This window comes from Felis catus, chromosome C1, assembly GCF_018350175.1.
Source record: "Felis catus isolate Fca126 chromosome C1, F.catus_Fca126_mat1.0, whole genome shotgun sequence".
Taxonomy (NCBI): domain Eukaryota; kingdom Metazoa; phylum Chordata; class Mammalia; order Carnivora; family Felidae; genus Felis; species Felis catus.
Genome location: NC_058375.1, coordinates 51,358,084 through 51,378,616, shown reverse-complemented (window position 1 = coordinate 51,378,616; position 20,533 = coordinate 51,358,084). Strand labels below are relative to the sequence as shown.

The following is a 20,533-nucleotide window of genomic DNA, read 5'->3' as shown; positions in this document are numbered from 1 at the left end:
AGGTTGTAGCTTGTTTTAGGATTTCTCCCTTTTAAAGGCTGAATAATACTCCATTGTATAATATTTAATATATATATGTTTGTCCACTCATCTCTTTTTTTTTCAGCTTGTCATAACCTATTTACCTAACTTTATTTTTTTATTATTTTTTGAAATATGAAATTTATTGTCAAATTGGTTTCCATACAACACCCAGTGCTCATCCCAACAAGTGCCCTCCTCAGTGCCCATCACCCACTTTCCCTTCCCTCCCACCCCCCATCAACCCTCAGTTTATTATCAGTATTTAAGAGTCTCTTATGGTTTGCCTCCTTCCCTCTCTGTAACTCCCCACCCCCCTTTTCCTCCGCCCTGGTCTTCTGTTGAGTTTCTCAGGATCCACATATGAGTGAAAACATATGGTATCTGTCTTTCTCTGTATTACCTATTTCACTTAGCATAACACTCTCCAGTTCCATCCACGTTGCTACAAAAGGCCAGATTTCACTCTCATTGCCAAGTAGCATTCCATTGTGTATATAAACCACAATTTCTTTATCCATTCATCAGCTGATGGACATTTAGGCTCTTTCCATAATTTGGCTATTGTTGAAAGTGCTGCTATAAACATTGGGGTGCAAGTGCCCCTATGCCTCAGCACTCCTGTATCCCTTGGGTAAATTCCTAGCAGTGCTATTGCTGGATTATAGGGTAGATCTATTTTTAATTTTTTGAGGAACCTCCACACTGTTTTCCAGAACGGCTGCACCAGTACGCATTCCCACCAACAGTGCAAGAGGGTTCCCGTTTCTCCACATCCTCGCCAGCATCTATAGTCTCCTGATTTGTTCATTTGAGCTACTCTGACTGGCGTGAGGTGATATCTGAGTGTGGTTTTGATTTGTATTTGCCTGATAAGGAGTGATGTTGAGCATCTTTTCATGTGTCTGTTAGCCATCTGGACATCTTCTTTGGAAAAGTGTCTATTCATGTTTTCTGCCCATTTCTTCACTGGATTATTTGTTTTTCGGGTCCACACATCTCTTGATAGACATTTGGGTTGCTTCTGCCTTTTGGCTTTGTGAATAGTGCTGCTATGAACATGATAGCAATGTAATGGTTTACATTTTGCTTTTGATTCTATTGGATATATACTTAAAAATAGATTTTCTGTATTGTGTGGTAATTCTATTTTTAATTTTTTGAGGACCCTCTGTATAGTTTTCCATAATGGATGTACCATTTTCATAATCACCAATAGTGCACATGAGTTCCAGTTTTTCTGTATCCTTGCCAATGCTTGTTATTTTTTGTTTTATTGATTGTAGCCATCTTGATGGCTATCAAGTGATAATCTCATTGTATTTTGATTTGCATTTACCTTATGATTAGTTATGTAGAGGATCTTTTCATATCCTGTTAGCCATTTTTGTATCTTCTTTGGAAAATGTCTATTCAAGTCCTTTGCCATTTAAAAATCAGATTAAAGTAAAACCTTGGATTGTAATTTGTTCTGTGAGAGTTCCGCAAGACAAACATTTCTAATAAATTTTAACTTGATAAATGAGCAATGTCTTGCAATATGAGTTGTACATGATGCTGAACGTCACACGATCACAGCTGAGCCAGTGGTTCTTGAAATTTGCTTTGATATCTGAGTGCTTTGGATTACAAGCATATTTCCAGAACAAATTATGCTTGCAAACCAAGGCTTACTGTATTTATTTTGTTGTTGAGTTGTAGAACTTAAAAAAATTATTCTGGATATTAACTCCTTATTAGATACATTATTTGTATATATTTTTTTATTTGTTGCCTTTTCACCCTGATTATGTCTGTGATGCACAAAGTTTTAATGTGGCCCAATTTCTGTATTTTGCTTTTGTTACCTGTATTTTTCTGCATCAAATCCAAGAAAACATTGCCATATCCAGTGTCATGAAGACTCTGTTTTTTTCTGTTAAGAGTTATATAATTTTAGGTCCACATTTATGTCTTTGATCCATTTTGTGTTAATTTTTGTATATGATAGAGAGTAAAGACTTTATTCTTTTGCATTTGTATATATGATTTAAGAAAAAAAATTTTTATTTTTTTAAATGTTTTTATTTATTTTTGAGAAAGAGAGAGACAGAGCATGAGCAGGGGAGGGGCAGAAAGAGAGGGAGACACAGAATCTGAAACAGGCTCCAGGCTCTGAGCGGTCAGCACAGAGCCCGACGCGGGGCTTGAACTCACGGACCGCAAGATCATGACCTGAGCTGAAGTCGGACGCTTAACTGACTGAGCCACCCAGGCACCCCCAAGAAAAAATTTTTTTAATGTTTATTTTTGAAAGAGAGAGTCAGAGCACGAGTAGGGGAGGGACAGAGAGAGAGGGAGACATGGAATCTGATGCAGGCTCTAGGTTCTGAGCTGTCAGCGCAGAGCCTAATGCGTGGCTTGAAGTCATGAGCCATGAGACCTTAACCTGAACCGGAGTCAGACACTTAACCGACTGAGCCACCCAGGTGCCCCCTGGATACATGGTCTTTTAAACACCATTAATTCTTTTGCATTTGGGTATATGGTTTTTTAAACACCATTTGTTGAAAAGACTGTCCTTTCCCCATTGAATGGCCTTGGCAGTCTTGTTAAAAATCATTTAGCCTGGGGCTCCTGGGTGGCTCAGTTGGTTAAGCATCCAACTCTTAATTTCACCTCAGGTCATGATCTCATGGTCGTGAGATTGAGCCCCCTCATTGGGCTCCACACTGAGCATGGACCTGCTTAAGATTTTCTCTCTCTTTCTCTGTTGGCCCCTACCCTATGCACACTGCCTCTCTCTCTCAAAATAACTAAATAAATATTAACAAAATATTATTTAACCACATATGTGAGGGTTTATTTCTGGACTGTATTCTGTTCCATTCATCTATATGTATGTCTTTATGCCAGTATCATATATATATTTTTTATTACTGTAGCTTTGTATTGTTTTGAAGTCTGGAAGTATGAGACTTACAACTCTGTTCCTTTTTTAAAGGTTTATTTTGATTGTTCAGGGTTCTTTGAAATTTCACATGAATGTTACGGTGAATTTTATTATGTCTACAAAAAAAATCTTTGAGATTTTCATAGGAATTGCATTAAATCTGTAGATTGCTTTGCATAGAATTGGCCTCTTAGTATTAATTTAGTCTTCCAGTTCATGACTATAGGATATCTTTCCATTTGTTTGTGTCTTCTTTAATTTTTTTTTTTTTTTTTTTAACCAATGTTCTATGGTTTTCAGATTATATATCATTCACCCTTTTGGTTAAGTTAATTTCTCAGTATATGTTTCCTTGCTATCTAGAAGAAGAGTGCTTTGATGAAACTTTTGTAAGCTGAAATTTTATAAAGTGACAAAGCAATTAACATTAATTTATATGGAAAAATATTTGAATGTTCTTAGACCCAAAAAATAACTCTCTCAGTCTTTCATGATGCCTTTGGACATATCTTGCCAACAGATACACAAAATAAATTGAGATAAAGGACAGATGCTCGTAGACACAGTGCAGAACTATGGTGGTTTGATGCTGAGATACTGAGTTGTAATTCCCAGGGAAGGAGCTTGGCAGTGCCACTGTTGTTGCCCCGGGTGTGTGCTGCCTGTATTTGCAAAGCATATGCTGAATGTTATTTTTACTTTCCCCTTTTTTTGTAAAAGTGAAAATACTCTTCAGATTTCTTTCAGTTAGCAAAAACAGGTAGTAATGTAGGTCTTTGTAAGATCAAAGTAGCATAATGTTAACTTTCTAAAAGTGGGGAATACCTTTATTTTTTTTCTTTTTGATATTATTGTAAGTGAAATTGTGTTTTTAATTTTCTTACAGATTTTTCATTATTAGTATTTAGAAATATAATTGATTTTTGCATATTGATTTTGTATCTGCAACTATGCTGAATTTATTTATTAGTTCTAACCATTTGTGTGTGTGTGTGTGTGTGTGTGTACTATAAAGGTTTTCTGAACAAAAGGTCATGTCTGCAAACACATAATTTTACTCTTTCCTTTCAAATTTGGACTCATTTTTTTTTCTTTTTCTTGCCTTATTGCTTTGGCTCAGACTTCCAGTACTTTTTTGAATAGAATTGGTAAAAGTGAGCATCCTTATCTTGTTCCTAATGTTAGAGGAAAAACTTCCAGCCTTTCACCATTGAATATGATGTTAGCTGTGGTGTTTTCATATATGGTCTTTATTATGTTGAGGTAGTTTTCTTGTATTCTTAGTTTATTGAATGTTCCTAGCATGAAAGGGTGCTGAATTTTGCCCAGTTATTTTTCTGTATCAATTGAGATGATCATGTGTTTTTTTTCCCTGTCATTCTGTTAATGTGGTGTATTACCTTGATTGATTTTTTTTATGTTAAACCATCCTCACATTCCAGTCTGATTACTTTTTTTTTAAGCTTAATTAGTCTTTACTGTTTTATTTTTTGACAGTTAGAAAAAGTCCTACAGCAAGGTGACATCGGAGAGTGTGCAGAACCTTATATGATTTTTAAAGAAGCAGATGCCACAAAGGTAGAGTATCATGCCTCTCATTTTTCCCACCTGTATAGTCATATAGTCCCTCCCAATGCTCCCCCAGTCCCTGAACCCAACACTAAATAACCTCTCATTTCCCAAGTTATTATTTGGGAGAATTATGAAGCATATTAAAGAATTTAACTACTAGTTCATTATTTTCTATTGGACTACCTGCTTTCTTACTTTCTTCTTTTTTTTGTCACTTAGCTTTTTTCATATGCTGTCTTATTCTTTAAAATCTCCCTTACCCCCAAACTAAGTGACTCCTGACTTTTTTTTCCTTGGAGAGAACTAAGTTAATTTCATTTCATTCCTAAGTATTAAAATTTTCAAAAATAGTGATTTTTCATAAAATAGTGATATCGGTAATAAAAGGTTTTTTTAAAGTTCATTTATTTTGAGAGAGAGAGAGAGAAAGCACTTGCACATGAGTGTGGGAGGGGCAGAGAGAGAGAGGGAGAGAGAGAATCCCAAGCAGATTCTGAGCTGTCAGCCTGGAACCTGATGCAGGGCTTGATCCTATGAACCATAAGATCATGACCTGAGCTGAAATCATGAGTCAGAAGCTTACCCGAATGAGCTGCCCAGGTGCCCCATATAGTATAATTTTTTATAGTAAGATAGCAGTACTCTGGGGCTCTGTCTAGCTGCTGATAATTAAGGAATGCCACTGATAATTAAGGAATATGGTAAAAACAGAAAATACTATCTCCCTTTTGCTATCAGATGACTAATTTTTAGAATTTGGGTACACATATAAAGCAAAAGCGATTGATATAAAGTTGGTGCCAAATTTCAGATACCCTGAGTTAGCTACAAGAATAACAGATGATTGAATGCATGATTTAATAGTTGAAACATCCAGGAGTATGCTTGAGGAATACTCGATAAGTTACCAAAATCTAGAATATGTTTTGTTTTCTAATTTTGGGAAATTTGGAACAGTAGCTGAGCCTTTTCTGCTGATATAGGTAGAACTGAGTACATGATACTCTTCTCTGATCCCTGGCTTGCTGGTTGAAATTAGGGTTCAAGTATTCTATAACCTTTCCCCGGGTTGTCATTTTTTAAATTTGCTGTTGTGTGGAGCTCATAATTACAATAGCAGCTTATTACATGCCTACATAAGCTGATAGAATCAAGTATACTTGATATCTGGGCTTTTAAAGCAATCACCTATTTTGGAGGTATAATATATATAGCAATAAACAGCGCTAACATTTAGTTATCCGTCCATCTTATCCCAGGCCTGACTCTCAAGGTAGGGCTCTATTGTTAGTGTATATATACCTTGACAACATCCTGTATGGAAAGAGTATGTAAGATATTTGGTGTAGATTTTTACTTTTGGACCATTAGTTGGCTATTGCAGGTTACCTTAGTGTTTGTTTCAGGGATAGCCTAAAAGTTGGGCCAGCTTCAGGATGTCTTCCAGATAGGCACATACTGTTTGGACCATCAGTCTGTTTCTAGGGTTTAGTCTTTTTGCAATATTTTTTTTTGTTTGCTTCTTTTAAGAAGCCAGACAGTTCTGGTCTTACATGTTGTTAGCCTATTTGTACCCCCAGTCCCACTTTACCTCACTCCTTCTCTTGCCATAAGTTAAGGATTATTTCAAAATGGCTCAACTGCTCCCATCTTTTTCAGAGTAGTACAATTTAGTAAGTTTAACCTAGAATATTTTGTAGGTAGCAGTTGCTGACTTGAACATGGTTATGTTTCTTTTCATAAAATAGTACTTGTAATACATACACATGTTTGACCCTTGCTCTACGTTCTTTCCTACCAAAATGAGATAATCACAAAAATAAATTTGAAAGACTTACTCTACACATACATTTATAGAATGGGTTAAAATTATTCAGTGGTTAAGATAATACAGTGTTAATTGATCTCTGAAAGGTATAGATTATTCTTCCATCTTTGTTGAGAATTGAGAATTCCTAAGCTGTCTTTTTATATACAATGGAGTAGTCTTTGATTCATTTCTTTCGAGCATAATCATATAATGTATAAAGTTTTGTTTTGCAGAATAAGGAAAAATTGGAGAAGCTGAAAAGTCAAGCTGATCAGTTTTGTCAAAGACTTGGGAAATATCGCATGCCTTTTGCTTGGACTGCAATCCATTTAATGAATATTGTTAGCAGTGCGGGGAGTTTGGAAAGAGATTCTACAGAGGTGGAAATAAGCACTGGAGGTAAGAGTGTTTTATATAAAATATTTCTAAATGTTTAATTTTTCTTTTTTTTATATAGGCTTGTTTTATTTATAGACTTTACAGTGTTGTGAGGCATAAAAGGGTTTTCTTTTTTTTCCTTTTTTTCCCCACAGCTTTATTGAGATGCAATTCCTATACTATACAATTCACCCATTTAAAGTGTATAATTTATTGGTTTTTTTTTGATATATTCACAAGGTTCTGCAACCATCACCACAGTCTTAATTTTGGAACAGTTTTGTATTCATTAGTAACCCTCCATTCTCCCCCAATCCACAAACCCAATCCTAAACAACCTCTGATCTCCTTATAAGGTCTGTATGGATTTGCCTATGCTGGACATTTCATATCAATAGAATTATACAATATACAGTCTTTTGTGACAAGCTTCTTTCCCTTAGTATAATGTTTTATTTTTTTATTATTATTTTTTAATGTTTTATTTATTTTTGAGAGAGAGAGAGAGAGAGAGAGACAGAGTGTGAGTGGGGGAGGGGCAGAGAGAGGGAGACACAGAATCTAAAGCATACTCTAGGCTCTGAGCCATCAACACAGAACCCGACATGGGGCTCAAACCCAAGAACCAGGAGATCATGACCTGAGCCGAAGTTGGACACTTAACTAAGCGCCCCAGGCGCCCCTCACTTAGCATAATGTTTTAAAAGTTCATCCATGTTGTAGCATGTATCACTATTTAATTTCTTTTTATTGCCAAATAGTCCATTGTGTGGATATACCACATTTTATTTATCCATTCATCAGTTGATGGACCTTTGAGTTGTTTAAACTTTTTGTTTAGTATGAATAATGCTGCAGTTAATGTTCAGGAACAAGCTTTTGTATGGGCATGTTTTCATTTTTTTGGACATATACTAGAAATTGTTGGATCTTAGTGACAATTCTGTATTTCACGTTTTGAAGAACTATCAGGTTGTTTTCCAGTGTTGCTGCACCATTTAAAATTCTTCTAGTAGTGTGTGAACGTTCCAATTTCTCCATATCTTTGCGAACACTTTTATTATTTGGCCCTTTGATTACAGCCATCCTAGTGTAGGCAAAGAGGTTTGTCATTGTGGTTTAGGATTTGCTTTTCCTTGATATTTAATGATCTTGAGTATAATTTTATGTGTACTGGTTATGTGTATACTTTCTTTGAAGAAATATGTAGTCATGTCTTTTGCTCATTTTTTTAATGTCTTTGTTTTTGTTTTATCTAGTGGATGCTCATTTTTTATGTGGCTTTTTAATATTCTTTTTTTTGAAGTTTATTAAAAAAATTTTTTTTAACATTCATTTATTTTTGAGAGAGAGAGAGGCAAAGTGTGAGCAGGGGAGAGGCAGAGAGAGAAGGAGACACAGAATCTGAAGCAGGCTTCAGGCTCTGAGCTGTCAGCATAGAGCCTGATGTGGGGCTCACACTCACAAACCATGAGATCATGACCTGACTGAGCCACCCAAACACCCCTAAGTTTATTTATTTTGAGAGAGAGAGAGAGAGAGAGGGAGGGAGAGAGTGAGTGCACGCATGCGCAAGCTGGGGAAGAGCAGAGAGAGAATCCCAAGCAGTCTCTATGCTGTCATTACAGAGTCCCATGAGGGGCTTGAACTCATGCACTGTGAGAACATGCCCTGAGCCAAAATCAGGAGTCAGATGCATAAGTGACTGAGCCACTCAGGTGCCCCGCTTTTTTATATTCTTGTCTTTGAATTTAAGAGTTCTTTATGTATTCTGGATACAAATCTTTTATCTTTTTTTCTTATTTTTTTCTTATTATTTTTAATTTACATTAAAAATGTAAATTAAGTTCGTTAACATATAGTGCAATAATGATTTCAAGAATAGAATTTAGTGATTCATCACTTACATATAACACCCAGTGCTCAAGTGTTCTCCTTAATGCCCCTTGCCCAACAAATCTTTTATCTAATACAGGATTTGCAAATATTTTCTCCCAGTCTGTGGGTTTTTTTTTTCCTCTTTTAATGCTGGTGTTTGTAGCATAGAAATTAAAAAAAAATTTTTTTTTTCATGTTTATTTTTGAGAGATAGAGACAGAGCACGAACAGGGGAGAGGCAGAGAGAGAAGGAGACACAGAATCCAAAGCAGCCTCCAGCTGCTGAGCCGTCAGCACAGGCCCCGATGCAGGGCTCAAATCCATGGGACCGTGAGATCATGACCTGAGCTGAAGTCAGACACTCAACTGACTGAGCCACCCTGGTGCCCCTGTAGCATAGAAATTTTAAATTCATTTTCTCTGTTCTTTTGTTGCTTGTGCTTTTGGAGTCTTATCTAAGAAAGCATTACCTAACTCAAGATCAGAAAGATCTGTTTGTATGTTTTTGTCTAAGAGGTCTATAGGTATAGCTCTTACATTTAGGTATAATCCATTTTGGGTTACTTTTTTTTTTACATGGTGAGAGGTAAGGGTCCAATATTATTCTTTTAATGTAGCTATTGAGTTGTCCCAACACCTATTTGCTAGGAAGACTATTCTTTCTCCAGCAAGTGGTCTTGTCATTCTTGTTGGAAATTAGTTCACGGGACATCTGGGTGGCTCAGTTGGTTAAGCATTTGACTTTGGCTCAGGTCATGGTCTCACTGTTTGAGTTCAAGCCTCGTGTAGGGCTCTGTGCTGACAGCTGAGATCCTGTAGCCTGCTTCAGATTCTGTGTCTCCCTCTCTCTCTGCCCGTCCCCGGTTGGCGCTCTGTCTCTCTTTTAAAAATAAATAAATATTTAAAAAAAAAAAAGAAAGAAAATTGGTTTATGATAGATGTATGGGTTTAATTCTAGACTCAATTCTATTCCATTGATTTATATGCTAAGCCCATGGTAGTACTATTCTGTGTTCATTTTTTTGGCTTTGCAGGAAGTTTTGAAATTGGGAAGAGTGGTCCTCCAACTCTACAACTTTATTATCTTATTTACAGATTTGTGTGTGTGTGTGTGCCTATTTTGGGCCCTTGTAGTTTTATTTTTGAGAGAGACAGAGACAGAGCACAAGCAGGGGAGGGGCAGAGAGAGAGGGAGACACAGAATCCAAAGCAGGCTCCAGGCTCTGAGCTGTCAGCACAGAGCCCAATGTGGGCCTCAACCCATGAATCTTGAGATCTGCTTAACCGACTGAGCCACCCAGGCGCCCTTGGGCCCTTGTAGTTTAATATGTAGTTTAGAATTAGCTGTAAATTTCTGCACAAAGGTAGCTGGAATTTTGATAGACATTACATTAAATCTATAAATCATTTTGGGGAGTGTTGCCCTCTTAACGATATTAAATCTCCCAATCCATGGAATGTTTTTCCATGTATTGAGATCTTAACATTTTTTTCAGTGTTTTATAGTTTTCAGTGTACAAGTCTTTGCCTTTCTCCTGTTAAATGCATACCCAATTGTTTTATTGTTTTTATGATATTTTTAATGGAATTGTTTTCTTAATTTCAGTTTTAGAATGTTCATTTCTTGTGTGTATAATATTGACTTGAATATTGATTATGTGCTTTGAAACCATTTGAACATGTTTATTAATTGCAGTGGTTTTTTTTTTTTTTTCCTCTTTTGGATTCTTTAACATTTTCTATATACAAGATATTGCCCTCTGCAAATAATAAAAGGTTTACTGTTTCTTTTTCAATCTGGATGACTTCTTTTTCTTTTCTAACAATCTTTTTTTTTTTTTAATTTTTTTCAATGTTTTTTATTTATTTTTGGGACAGAGAGAGACAGAGCATGAACGGGGGAGGGGCAGAGAGAGAGGGAGACACAGAATCGGAAACAGGCTCCAGGCTCCGAGCCACCAGCCCAGAGCCCGACGCGGGGCTCGAACTCACGGACCGCGAGATCGTGACCTGGCTGAAGTCGGACGCTTAACCGGCTGCGCCACCCAGGCGCCCCACTTTTCTAACAATCTTAACTAGAACCTTCTATACTATATTAAATAGAAGTGGCAGGAGTGTTCCTGCCCTTGGGGGTCAATGCATTCAGTTCCTGACCTTGGGGGGGAGATGCATTCAGTCTTTTATAATCAAGTATGATGTCTACTGTAGGTTTTTCATAAATGTAGTTTAGTAGATTGATGAAATTCCCATCCATTCCTAACTCTTTGAGCATTTTTATCATCAAAAGATGTTGATTTTGTCAAATGCATTTTTTGCTTTTGAATTGACTTGTATGGTGTTTGTCCTGTATTCTTTTAGTAGTGTGTATTGCATTAATAGACTGGATTTTAGAGGTTAAACTAATCTTACATTTCTCGGAGAATTCCCACTTGGTCATGGCATATAATTTTTTTGTAGATGTTAGAATATGTTTCCCATATTTTGTTTAGTATTTTTCTTCTATATTCATAAGGGATATTGGTCTGTAGTTTTTCTTTCTTGTGAAATAAATCTCTGTCTGGTTTTGGTATCAGAGTAACACTGGCCTCAGAATGAGTTGTGAATTATTCCTTTTTTTATAAATTTTATTTTGGAGGAGTTTGTGAAGGATTGGTATTTGTTTTTTTTTAAAAATCGGAAGAATTCACTAGTGAAGCCATCTTGGCTTGGTCTTTTTGTGATAAGTTTTTTCATTACTAATTAGATCTTTCTGCTTGTTTTAGATCTTTTCATATTTTCTGTTTCATCTTAAATCAGTTTCAGTACTGTGTTTCTAGAAATTTGTTCATTTTGTATAAATTGTCTAATTTTTGACCTATAGTTATTCAAAATATTGTAATATAATTCCTTTTCTAAGAGCTGTAGTGACGTCTACTCATTCATTCCTGATGTTAGTAATTTGAGATGTTGTATTTTTTAACCGCCCACTTAGCAAAATTTTTAAAATTTACTTTTTGAAGAACCAATTTTTGGCTTCATTCTTATGTTTGTAGTTTCTATTTCTTTTATTGTCATCCAGCTGTTGTCTTTGAGTCCTTTCTCGTGCTTGCTTTGGGTTTAGTTTTCTCTTTTTCTACTTTATAAAAATGAAAGGTTAAGTTACTTATTTGAGAACTTTTCTTTTTTATTTATAGTCATTTATGGCTATAAATTTTCCTCTGAGTGCGGGTTTAATGATATGCCATATGTTTTGGGATATTGTGTTTTCATTTTCATGTATCTTAAGTATTTTCTAATTTTCTTTATTTCCTTTAACCCATTGGTTTTTCGAGAATCGAGAGTATGTTTAACTTCCACATGTTTATGAATTTCCCATATACTTTTCTGTTACTGATTTATAATTTAATTTCACTGTTCTTGGGAAACATTTTATATGATTTCAGTCCTTTTGAATTTATTTTATTTTGTTTTATAGCTTAATCTATGTTGGAGAATGCCCTGTGTGTGCTAGAGAAGAACACATATTCTACTTTTGCTTAGTGACATGTATTAGTTTGTTTATGGTTTTAAGTCTTCAGTTTCCTTGTTGATCTGTAGCATAGTTGTTCAATTGTTGTTGTTGTTTTCCAGTTGGTTTTGAATAATAAGGGTATCTTGCAAGGACTTTGAATGAATGTTATCTTAAAATTCTGTTTCAAATTCAAGTGCTAAGACTGAGGGACCATTAGATGGTAACTAAAATTTTCATTGTGTGAATATTTCCTATTAAATGCATAGTTTCTCTGTAGCTGCATGTTATAGCTCATCTTTGGTCATATGCATAGTCTGTGTGGTAGAAACTTATTTTCCACTGGAGAAGTTTTAAAAGAACCAGGAGATTTAGGTATGGTGCTTCCTTACCTATCTCTCCAGAAATGAAATTCTTTACTACAATCAATATGTCGGGTAGATAATTTTCAACTTGAATGAATTTTTTTCCTGTGTTTGGAAAGCTGCTTTTAAAACAATTTAAATATTATGAAAATGAATACCAGACTTTTCTTTTCCCTTGGTAGAACGAAAAGGGTCTTGGTCAGAGAGGAGGAATTCTAGCATTGTTGGCAGACGATCACTCGAAAGAACAACAAGTGGAGATGATGCTTGTAACTTGACCAGCTTTCGACCTGCTACTCTCACAGTGACGAATTTTTTTAAGCAGGTATTGTTCTGTCATGTAGGAATTCTATGGAGATATTTGTACTTAATATTATTTTGGTTTCAGAAAAATTATAATTGTACATTTGCATGTAGTACATGTACATGTAATAATTGTGATTTCTAGAAATTAAAAAAACTTTTAAGAGCAAAAAGTATAAGAATAAAATAATATTGTATCTGCTGTTGTATAATTATATTTAAATGTTAGCACTAATAATGCATCAACATCAATCCTCCACATTTATATCCTATTTCTTAAATGTAATGTTTTAACTTTTAAACATTTATGGTTTATGAATTTTCTTAGTCATTGAGTGGTTGTATCTCTTTTCCCTACCCAAGTTTTATTTTGGTTGAAGCTACCACATCTATAGTATATGGAATAGGACTTTCAGGCCTTACTAGTATATTTTTCTGCTAAAATGTAGTCAACATTATTTGTTTAGGTGAGTTTATAGGTCCAAGAAGTTCTTGATAAAAGACACTTTATTCTTTGCAAATATATTCTCTGTGCTTCAAATTATGAATCAAACCAGTAGTTTTCAAATGCTGATCATGATCCGTTAACAGTAATGGAAATTTAATAGGTAATACCCAGCTTGAAAACAAATGAACAAATTCAGGAGAATAGAAAAAATAATAGTGCATTGCACATAGTGGAGTTAAATATTGCTTCAGTGAGCTTTTTTCCTCTTGCTTTTTGTATGAGTGCATACATGTATGCATGTACATACTGGATTTTGATATAAAATGGATTGGTACCATGTCTATATTTTGGAACAGATGACTGGGAAATGCTAAGTATTCTTTTAGAATTCCTTCATTTGAGGTCTTATTCTTAATAAGAGGAGGAAATCCTGGCCTATAATATCTAATACTTGAAAGAGGACAAGGATTTAGGAAAGGATGTGCCATGGATTGAAAGACAGCAATCTGCTTGAAGCTCCTTTCACAGTTTGATATCAATAGCATTTATAGACAGCTGCTCGGTGAGATTCATATGGAGAGTAAAGCAGGTGAGAAGTGTCTGAAGTGGTGAGGGTCTTTTTATTATGGACAGTAGTATGAGGAAGAGTCTAGAAAAGGTCACAGTGTTAGCTGGATGAAGTGATAGGCCAAATAAAGCTATGGACAGTAGATTTACCTGATACAGTGACACAGCCTTGCAGCTATGACATTTTTTTCTCTTTCTATTTCCTTAACTGCTGCATCACTTCTGCACTATTTCTACAGCTCTTTTTCCATTTCTTCAGCCTACTTTATTATTGAACTGGTATTGTAACCTTAAATCAACAAGTCATTTATCTACCCACCTACCTATTGATCCAACAAATAGTTTTTGAATGTTCAGCATGTACTGAATATTAATCCACTTACCTACCTATTGATTTAGCAAATATATTTTGAGCATTCACCATGTAGTGGACACTGTGTTGGAGACTGGTAACTAGAAACTAGCACAAAGTGATCGTGAAAACTTAAAATGAATGATTGTTGGAAATATCAGCAATGGAGAGCATTTATATTTGACTTTGTATGGTCTATTTGTTAAAAATTATTAGCATCTATAATTCTTATAAGTATTTTTAAATAGCTAGGATACTGTGCATTAGGCAAATGCAAATTAAGGAAAAAGCAGACATTACAATTTTAGTAAAGTAGAATTCATGGTACGAATTTCTCCTAAATGAGATACAGAAGGCAGTTCTTTTAAATTGATGAGAGATTACTATCTGTGATTGGGATATAGTAATTAGGAGTGCTTCTGTACAGATTTGAAGTTGTTAAGCAAAATTATTAAAAATACATAGAGATATAAAAACAAAATTAAGCCCACACATTAGTTTCAGGAACATGTTTTATTTGTTGATGAGTATATATAAATTGGAGTACATAGTGGTAAAATATGCTGTGTGGAAGTGGAGGGTGTCAGCTAGGCTCATTCACATTTGGAAATTGAGACTGACTTTTGGTAGGAAGACTGAAATGACTCAGACGTCTTCCATGTGTCTCAACTTCTCATCCTGTAGCAGGCTGGCTTGGTCATGTTCTCATAGCAGTGGCAGAATTTCAAGAGGGGGCAGGCTCACTTGTACAGATGTTTTTCAGATCTCTGTATCACATTTGCTTATTGGCCCAAAGAAAGTCACATGGCCCACCCAAGAGGAGGGAATTATGCCTCACCCCAACAAATGTCATGGAAACAGGGAGTAAAGATGGGAGGCCAATAATATAATCAATTTAACAGGTTAAGTAGACAGAAATAATTAAGTAGAGATAATCTGAATGTACTATCAATAAGGACCACTTAAAAAGTTATGTTAATACTGTATTCAAAAAGAGAGTATACTGTTTTAGCAACTGATGGAACATTTACAACAATTAGGCCACAGAAAAAATCCTCTTAAAATGAAATTCTCTAATCATAACTCAATAAAACTAAAAGCTATTTATAAAAGTATTAACAAAAATCTTGAACCACTTAGAAATTAAAAAAAAAAAAAAATCACCTTCCTAGGGGCTCCTGGGTGGCCTAGTTGATTGAGTGCCTGACTTTGGTTCATGTCATGATCTTGCAGTTCATGAGTTTGAGCCTCGCATTGGGCTTGTTGCTGTCAGCTCCAGAGCCTGCTTTAGATCATCTGTCCCCCTCTCTCTGCCCCTCCCCTGCTTGTGCTCTCTCAAAAGGAAATATTTAAAAAAAAAAAAAAATCACTTTTCTAAATAGTGGGATAAAAGAAGATCAGTTCTGTACCATGTTTAGAATATAATAGTGAACAAATGGAATCTGTCTCAAGGTGAGGTCACAGTAATAAAGTAATGTTAAATATGTTCATTACCACATAAGTATATGAACTCTGCACTAAAAACAAAAAGATATCAAGTGCAGGAGGTTTGGATTAATAAAATCTAAAGACCTACTCTTGAATAAAAGAATGAAATTCTTACCTATTTTAATTGCAAGAAAAAATATATGAAATAGAAAATTTTGTATTAATTAGGTACGGTTTGGTTATTTGTTGGTTTGCTTGTCTCTTTTCCCATTGATTGAGGTTGTTTCATAGTTTTCACTCTGGTCATAGTTGCCAGAAGGGTGTGAGGTGGAGGCATGGGCAAAATGGGTGAAAGGGAGAGGGAGATGCAGGCTTCCAGTTATGGAATGAATGAAGTCATGGGAATAAAAGACAGCAAAAATAAAATTTTTTAAGTACTTGCAGTCAGAAAAAAAAGTAGCTTTTTATTACTTTTTTCTTTTTCCAATTTAGTGAATGCTGTATATTTTGCATTTGAGAAATGTGGTAGTATAAAATTGAAAAGACAGAAATTCAAGTGCAATGACTTTTTAAGACTGTCGTTATGTATGTTTCTTTTCTGTCTATATATTTTAACTTTTTTTTTAATATTTATTTTTGGGAGAGGAAGAGAGAGAGCAAGCATGAGTGGGGGAGGGGCAGAGAGAGAGGGAGATGGAGAATCCGAAAGAGGCTCCAGGCTCTGAGCTGTCAGCACAGCCCGACACGGGGCTAAAACTCACGAACTGTGAGATTATGACCTGAGCTGAAATCGGATGCTTAATCGACTGAGCCACCCAGATGCCCCTTTTCTGTCTATATCCTTATTTTTCTTTTTTCCATTTCATCTCCCTCTAACTTCTATTGATTTTATTTATTTTAGAGTGTCTTGTAATACTTTATAGACATAAATAATGGGCTATAAGTAAATATTTAAATTTAAGGTACAGATAATAGTATCATAACTCAATAAAATTTGAAAGCATAAAAGGAAGGAAATCAGTATGGTATTTGTTTTTAATCATAATTATATTAATTTAATCTTTTCATTCTGACTAAATGGACAGAAGAGGGTAAGAATATTAACAGGCACTATACATTTTTTTTTCAATCTACTCTGTTTTCTCAAATGCTTTTTCCTCAGGAAGGAGACCGCTTAAGTGATGAAGATCTGTACAAATTTCTTGCTGATATGAGAAGGCCATCTTCTGTTTTACGGCGACTAAGACCTATTACAGGTATTTTAAAATTTTGAGTAGACATCATTACAACCCTTTCATCCCTAATATGTCATATTTTTAGTAATTATGTATTTTTTCACTTATCTGATCCATGTGTCTTTCTTTGCCCAATGCCTGTCAGTCTTCTTCATTTCATTATTCTGCCTTTGTGGTCTTAACAGTTTATATGCAAGATTCAGTACTTTTGATAATTTGAGTACTGACTTGAGAATGATGAGTAATTTTGTGGCTTACGATTATTCTTTAGGTGAAAAAACGTACATAGGATGGTAAATATTCTGAAGCAGATTGATACTATGGTCAGAACAAACCATTACAGAGTAAAACTGTTTTGTTTGTTGTTTTAGAGTAAAGAAGTTTAAATTAAATCACTTAACCTTCAAAATGTTGGCATGATCCTATGCTAGATCCTTTTCTGTTTTGTTTTCTTTTGCTTCTTTTTTTTCCTTCTCACTCATTTATTCATTCAGTAGGCATTTATTATTTTACATGTACTATGTCTGTATCAGTAATTAGTAAGTTTGAGACTTGGTAAAATGAAATAATTTAGAGGTCTGAGATAACAGTAATTTTGATTTCTTTCCAGACTTCTTGCAAAAAGAGGACCTAAATCCTTCCAAGAACATTTTTAATATGAAGTTTTAATTTATTTGTTTATGTTGTTTTTATAATATATTTTTATACCCAGCTCAGCTGAAGATAGACATTTCTCCTGCACCTGAAAATCCCCACTATTGCCTAACTCCAGAGCTGCTTCAGGTGAAGCTTTACCCAGACAGTAGAGTTAGACCTACCAGAGAAATTTTGGAGTTTCCTGCCAGGGATGTCTATGTTCCAAACACTACTTACAGGTAACACATTTTAATTTTGGAGATTTCTTTTTTTTTTTTTTAAGATTAAAAAAAAATGTTTATTTATTTATTTTGGTGGGGAGAGAGAGAGAGTGCGAGTGTGAAGAGGGGCACTACACCTGTAGTGTGGAGCCCACTTGGGGCTCGATCTCAGGAACCATGAGATCATGACCTGAGCCGAAATCACGAGTTAGATGCTTAACTGACTGAGCTATCCAGGCACCCCTTAAGATTTTTTATTGTTATCATGACTTGACATTTAAAGTAATCTCTACACCCAACACGGGGCTTGAATTTATAATCCCGAGATCAAGAGTTGCATGTTCTATTGACTGAGCTAGCCAGCACCCCTGATTTTGGAGATTTCTGAAATCAGATACTGTACAGTCTGTTTTTAAAGTAGAACTAGAATAAACTTTCCAAAAATCTTTGGTAGCTTTACTTATTCAATTTCTTATCACATAATTTTATTAATAGCTGAAATGTATTAAGCTTATACTATGTGCCAGGTCACATGTTAATTATCTTACATATGTTATCTTATTTAATCCTCACAGCCTGAGGTGTAGGTATTGCATTCATTTTAGTAATGAGTAAAGGGATGGAGAGGTTAAGTATACTTCACTGTGGTAGAGCTAGCATTGGAATTGTAAGCTGTTAGGTTAAAACATTAGAACTCCCAGTTACTATATTTCTGCAGATGTTCTTTTTTTCTTTTTTTTAATTTAATAAAGTTTTATTTTCTAAAATGTACAGTTGGTAGGATCTGTTCATGCATCTTCACCAGCAGCTGGGGCATCTGCACCCTTGGTGTTTCTGGTATAAATTACTGGAGCTCTGTGCTTTGAAACCAGCTTAAAAAGTCCTTTACTAAGGAGCCCTGAAGGGCTGCCCTGGCAGTGTCCCAGAGACAGCAGCTGGAGTTACAAGCTGATAGTTGGGAACTTCTTTACAGAGTTTGTCATACGTCGCTTTGTCAACAAGACTAGGTTGTTGAACTTGTCCTGAACTTTGCCTTCGGACCAGTTCTTCTTTTTGGCCTTGACCCCAGATTTGTTCCCTAAGTCCTTCTTTTTTGGCTGACTTTCCAGCATCTTTCTTCTTCTCATCCTTGGGTGGCATTGCAAAGCTCAGAGGGCAGCAGCCACCCCTGCAGTCTCACTGAGATGTCGGACAAAAAGCCTTCAACTGTTCTTATTGGCAGAATCTAGTATTACACAGGAATCAAATATATGTGCCTGCACTGTGGTTTAACCAATAATCAACAATGTTTACTGATGTACTGCTCAGAATACTTGACATGAGATTGTTGGGTAGGCTTTATAGGCTGACCACTCTATAACACTAAGAGTTCATGACTTGACATTGGGATATCCAACAGGGCAGCTCAGACATAGGATTCCAACCCAGACTTCCCCATCACAGCATATTTCACCACCTAGTTGCCCAGTTTCTGACGCCCAAAGTTTTGAAATCAAAATGATTTCTTTCTTTTTCTTTTTCTTTATTTATTTTGAGAGAGAGAGAGAGAGTGCAAACAGGGGATGGGCAGAGAGAGAGAGAGAATCCCAAGCAGGCTCTGTACTGCCAGTGCAGAGCTCGACATGGGGCTCAAACTCACGAACCGTGAGATGACCTGAGCCGAAATCAGAAGTCCGGTGCTTGACTAACTGAGCCACCCAGTCTTTGTCTTAGTCCTCACATTTACTCTTCAAACAAGTTTTATAAGCTCTGCTTTTAAAATGTATCCCAAATCTTACCTTCTCCACTTTTAAAACTCTAGGCAGGTCACCATCTAGATCAACATGGTCATATAGAAATATAATGGGAATTGCATTTGTAATTAAAAATTTTATAGTTCCCACATTTAAAAAAACAAAAAGAAACAAGTGAAATTAATTTTAATCATGTTATTTAACCTAATATATCTAAAATATTATCATTTCAACATATAATAAATGTAAAAAGCTGTTGAGATAGTTTACTTTTTTTCTTTCCTACAAAAAGTCTTTAAAATTGGGTGTGTATTTTATACTCTAAGCACATTCAGTTTCAGATAAGCCACATTTTGGATGCTCAGTTGCTTCATGGAGGCTAGAGGCTTAGCATATTGGGCAGCTGCTCATCTCAGATTTTTCTGTACCTTTTTTTTAATTAAAAAAATTTTTTTATTAATGTTTTATTTTATTTTTTGAGAGACAGAGAGACACAGAGCACAAGCAGGGGAGGGACAGAGAGGGAAACACAGAATCCAAAGCAGGCTCTAGGCTCTGAGCTGTCAGCACAGAGCCTGAGGAGAGGTTCAAACCCAATGACCCAGGTGCCCCAGATTTTTCTGTACCTTTCTAATTTGATCATCTGCCTTCCACCCTGCCTAAATCAATTTTCAACGTTATAGCCACAGATTTTTTTTTTAAAGATTTTATTTTTAAGTAATCACTGTGCCCAACATGGGGCTTGACCTCAGGACCCTGAGATCAAGAGTCACATGCTTTATTGACTGAGCCAGCCAGGTGCCCCTAGCCAGAGAAATTTTAATTATTATCAATTAGATTACTCATTCCTCAACATAAAACCTTCCAGTGACTTCCATTACAAGCAGAAAAATGCTTTTTTTGTAATACTCTATAAAATTCTACATGTTCTATCCCCTGCCTGTCTCTAACTTCATATCCTACTCTGCTTTGCTCATGTCGCTTTAACGTCAATGGTCTTTTTACTGTCCTTTAACAAACAAAATTCCAGTCTGCATAAGGCTTTTCCATTTGTTCTTCTCTTTGCTTAACTTGTTTTACCTCAGATCTTCATGTGGTTTGATTCCTTATTCAGATGTATATGTGTTGAAAGGTCACTGTCTAGAGAGGCTCACTTTCTTCACCCTC

The 20,533-nt window shown here is 35.5% G+C and overlaps 1 protein-coding gene and 1 pseudogene across 9 annotated transcripts in view; one reads left to right on the top strand and one right to left on the bottom strand.

Moving 5' to 3' along the window:
• The window catches only part of DOCK7 (dedicator of cytokinesis 7), a 227,551-nt gene that overhangs the window by 59,154 nt on the left and 147,864 nt on the right, over nucleotides 1–20,533 (top strand). For all 9 annotated transcript variants that reach the window (XM_045035944.1, XM_045035942.1, XM_045035945.1 and 6 more), the window contains exons 10-14: nucleotides 4,451–4,531; nucleotides 6,569–6,734; nucleotides 12,626–12,768; nucleotides 16,704–16,797; nucleotides 17,489–17,651. In XM_045035944.1, the coding sequence (XP_044891879.1) occupies nucleotides 4,451–4,531; nucleotides 6,569–6,734; nucleotides 12,626–12,768; nucleotides 16,704–16,797; nucleotides 17,489–17,651 (647 nt within the window). The remainder of the gene's footprint in view (nucleotides 1–4,450; nucleotides 4,532–6,568; nucleotides 6,735–12,625; nucleotides 12,769–16,703; nucleotides 16,798–17,488; nucleotides 17,652–20,533) is intronic.
• Nucleotides 18,422–18,773, bottom strand: LOC123379641 (annotated as a pseudogene).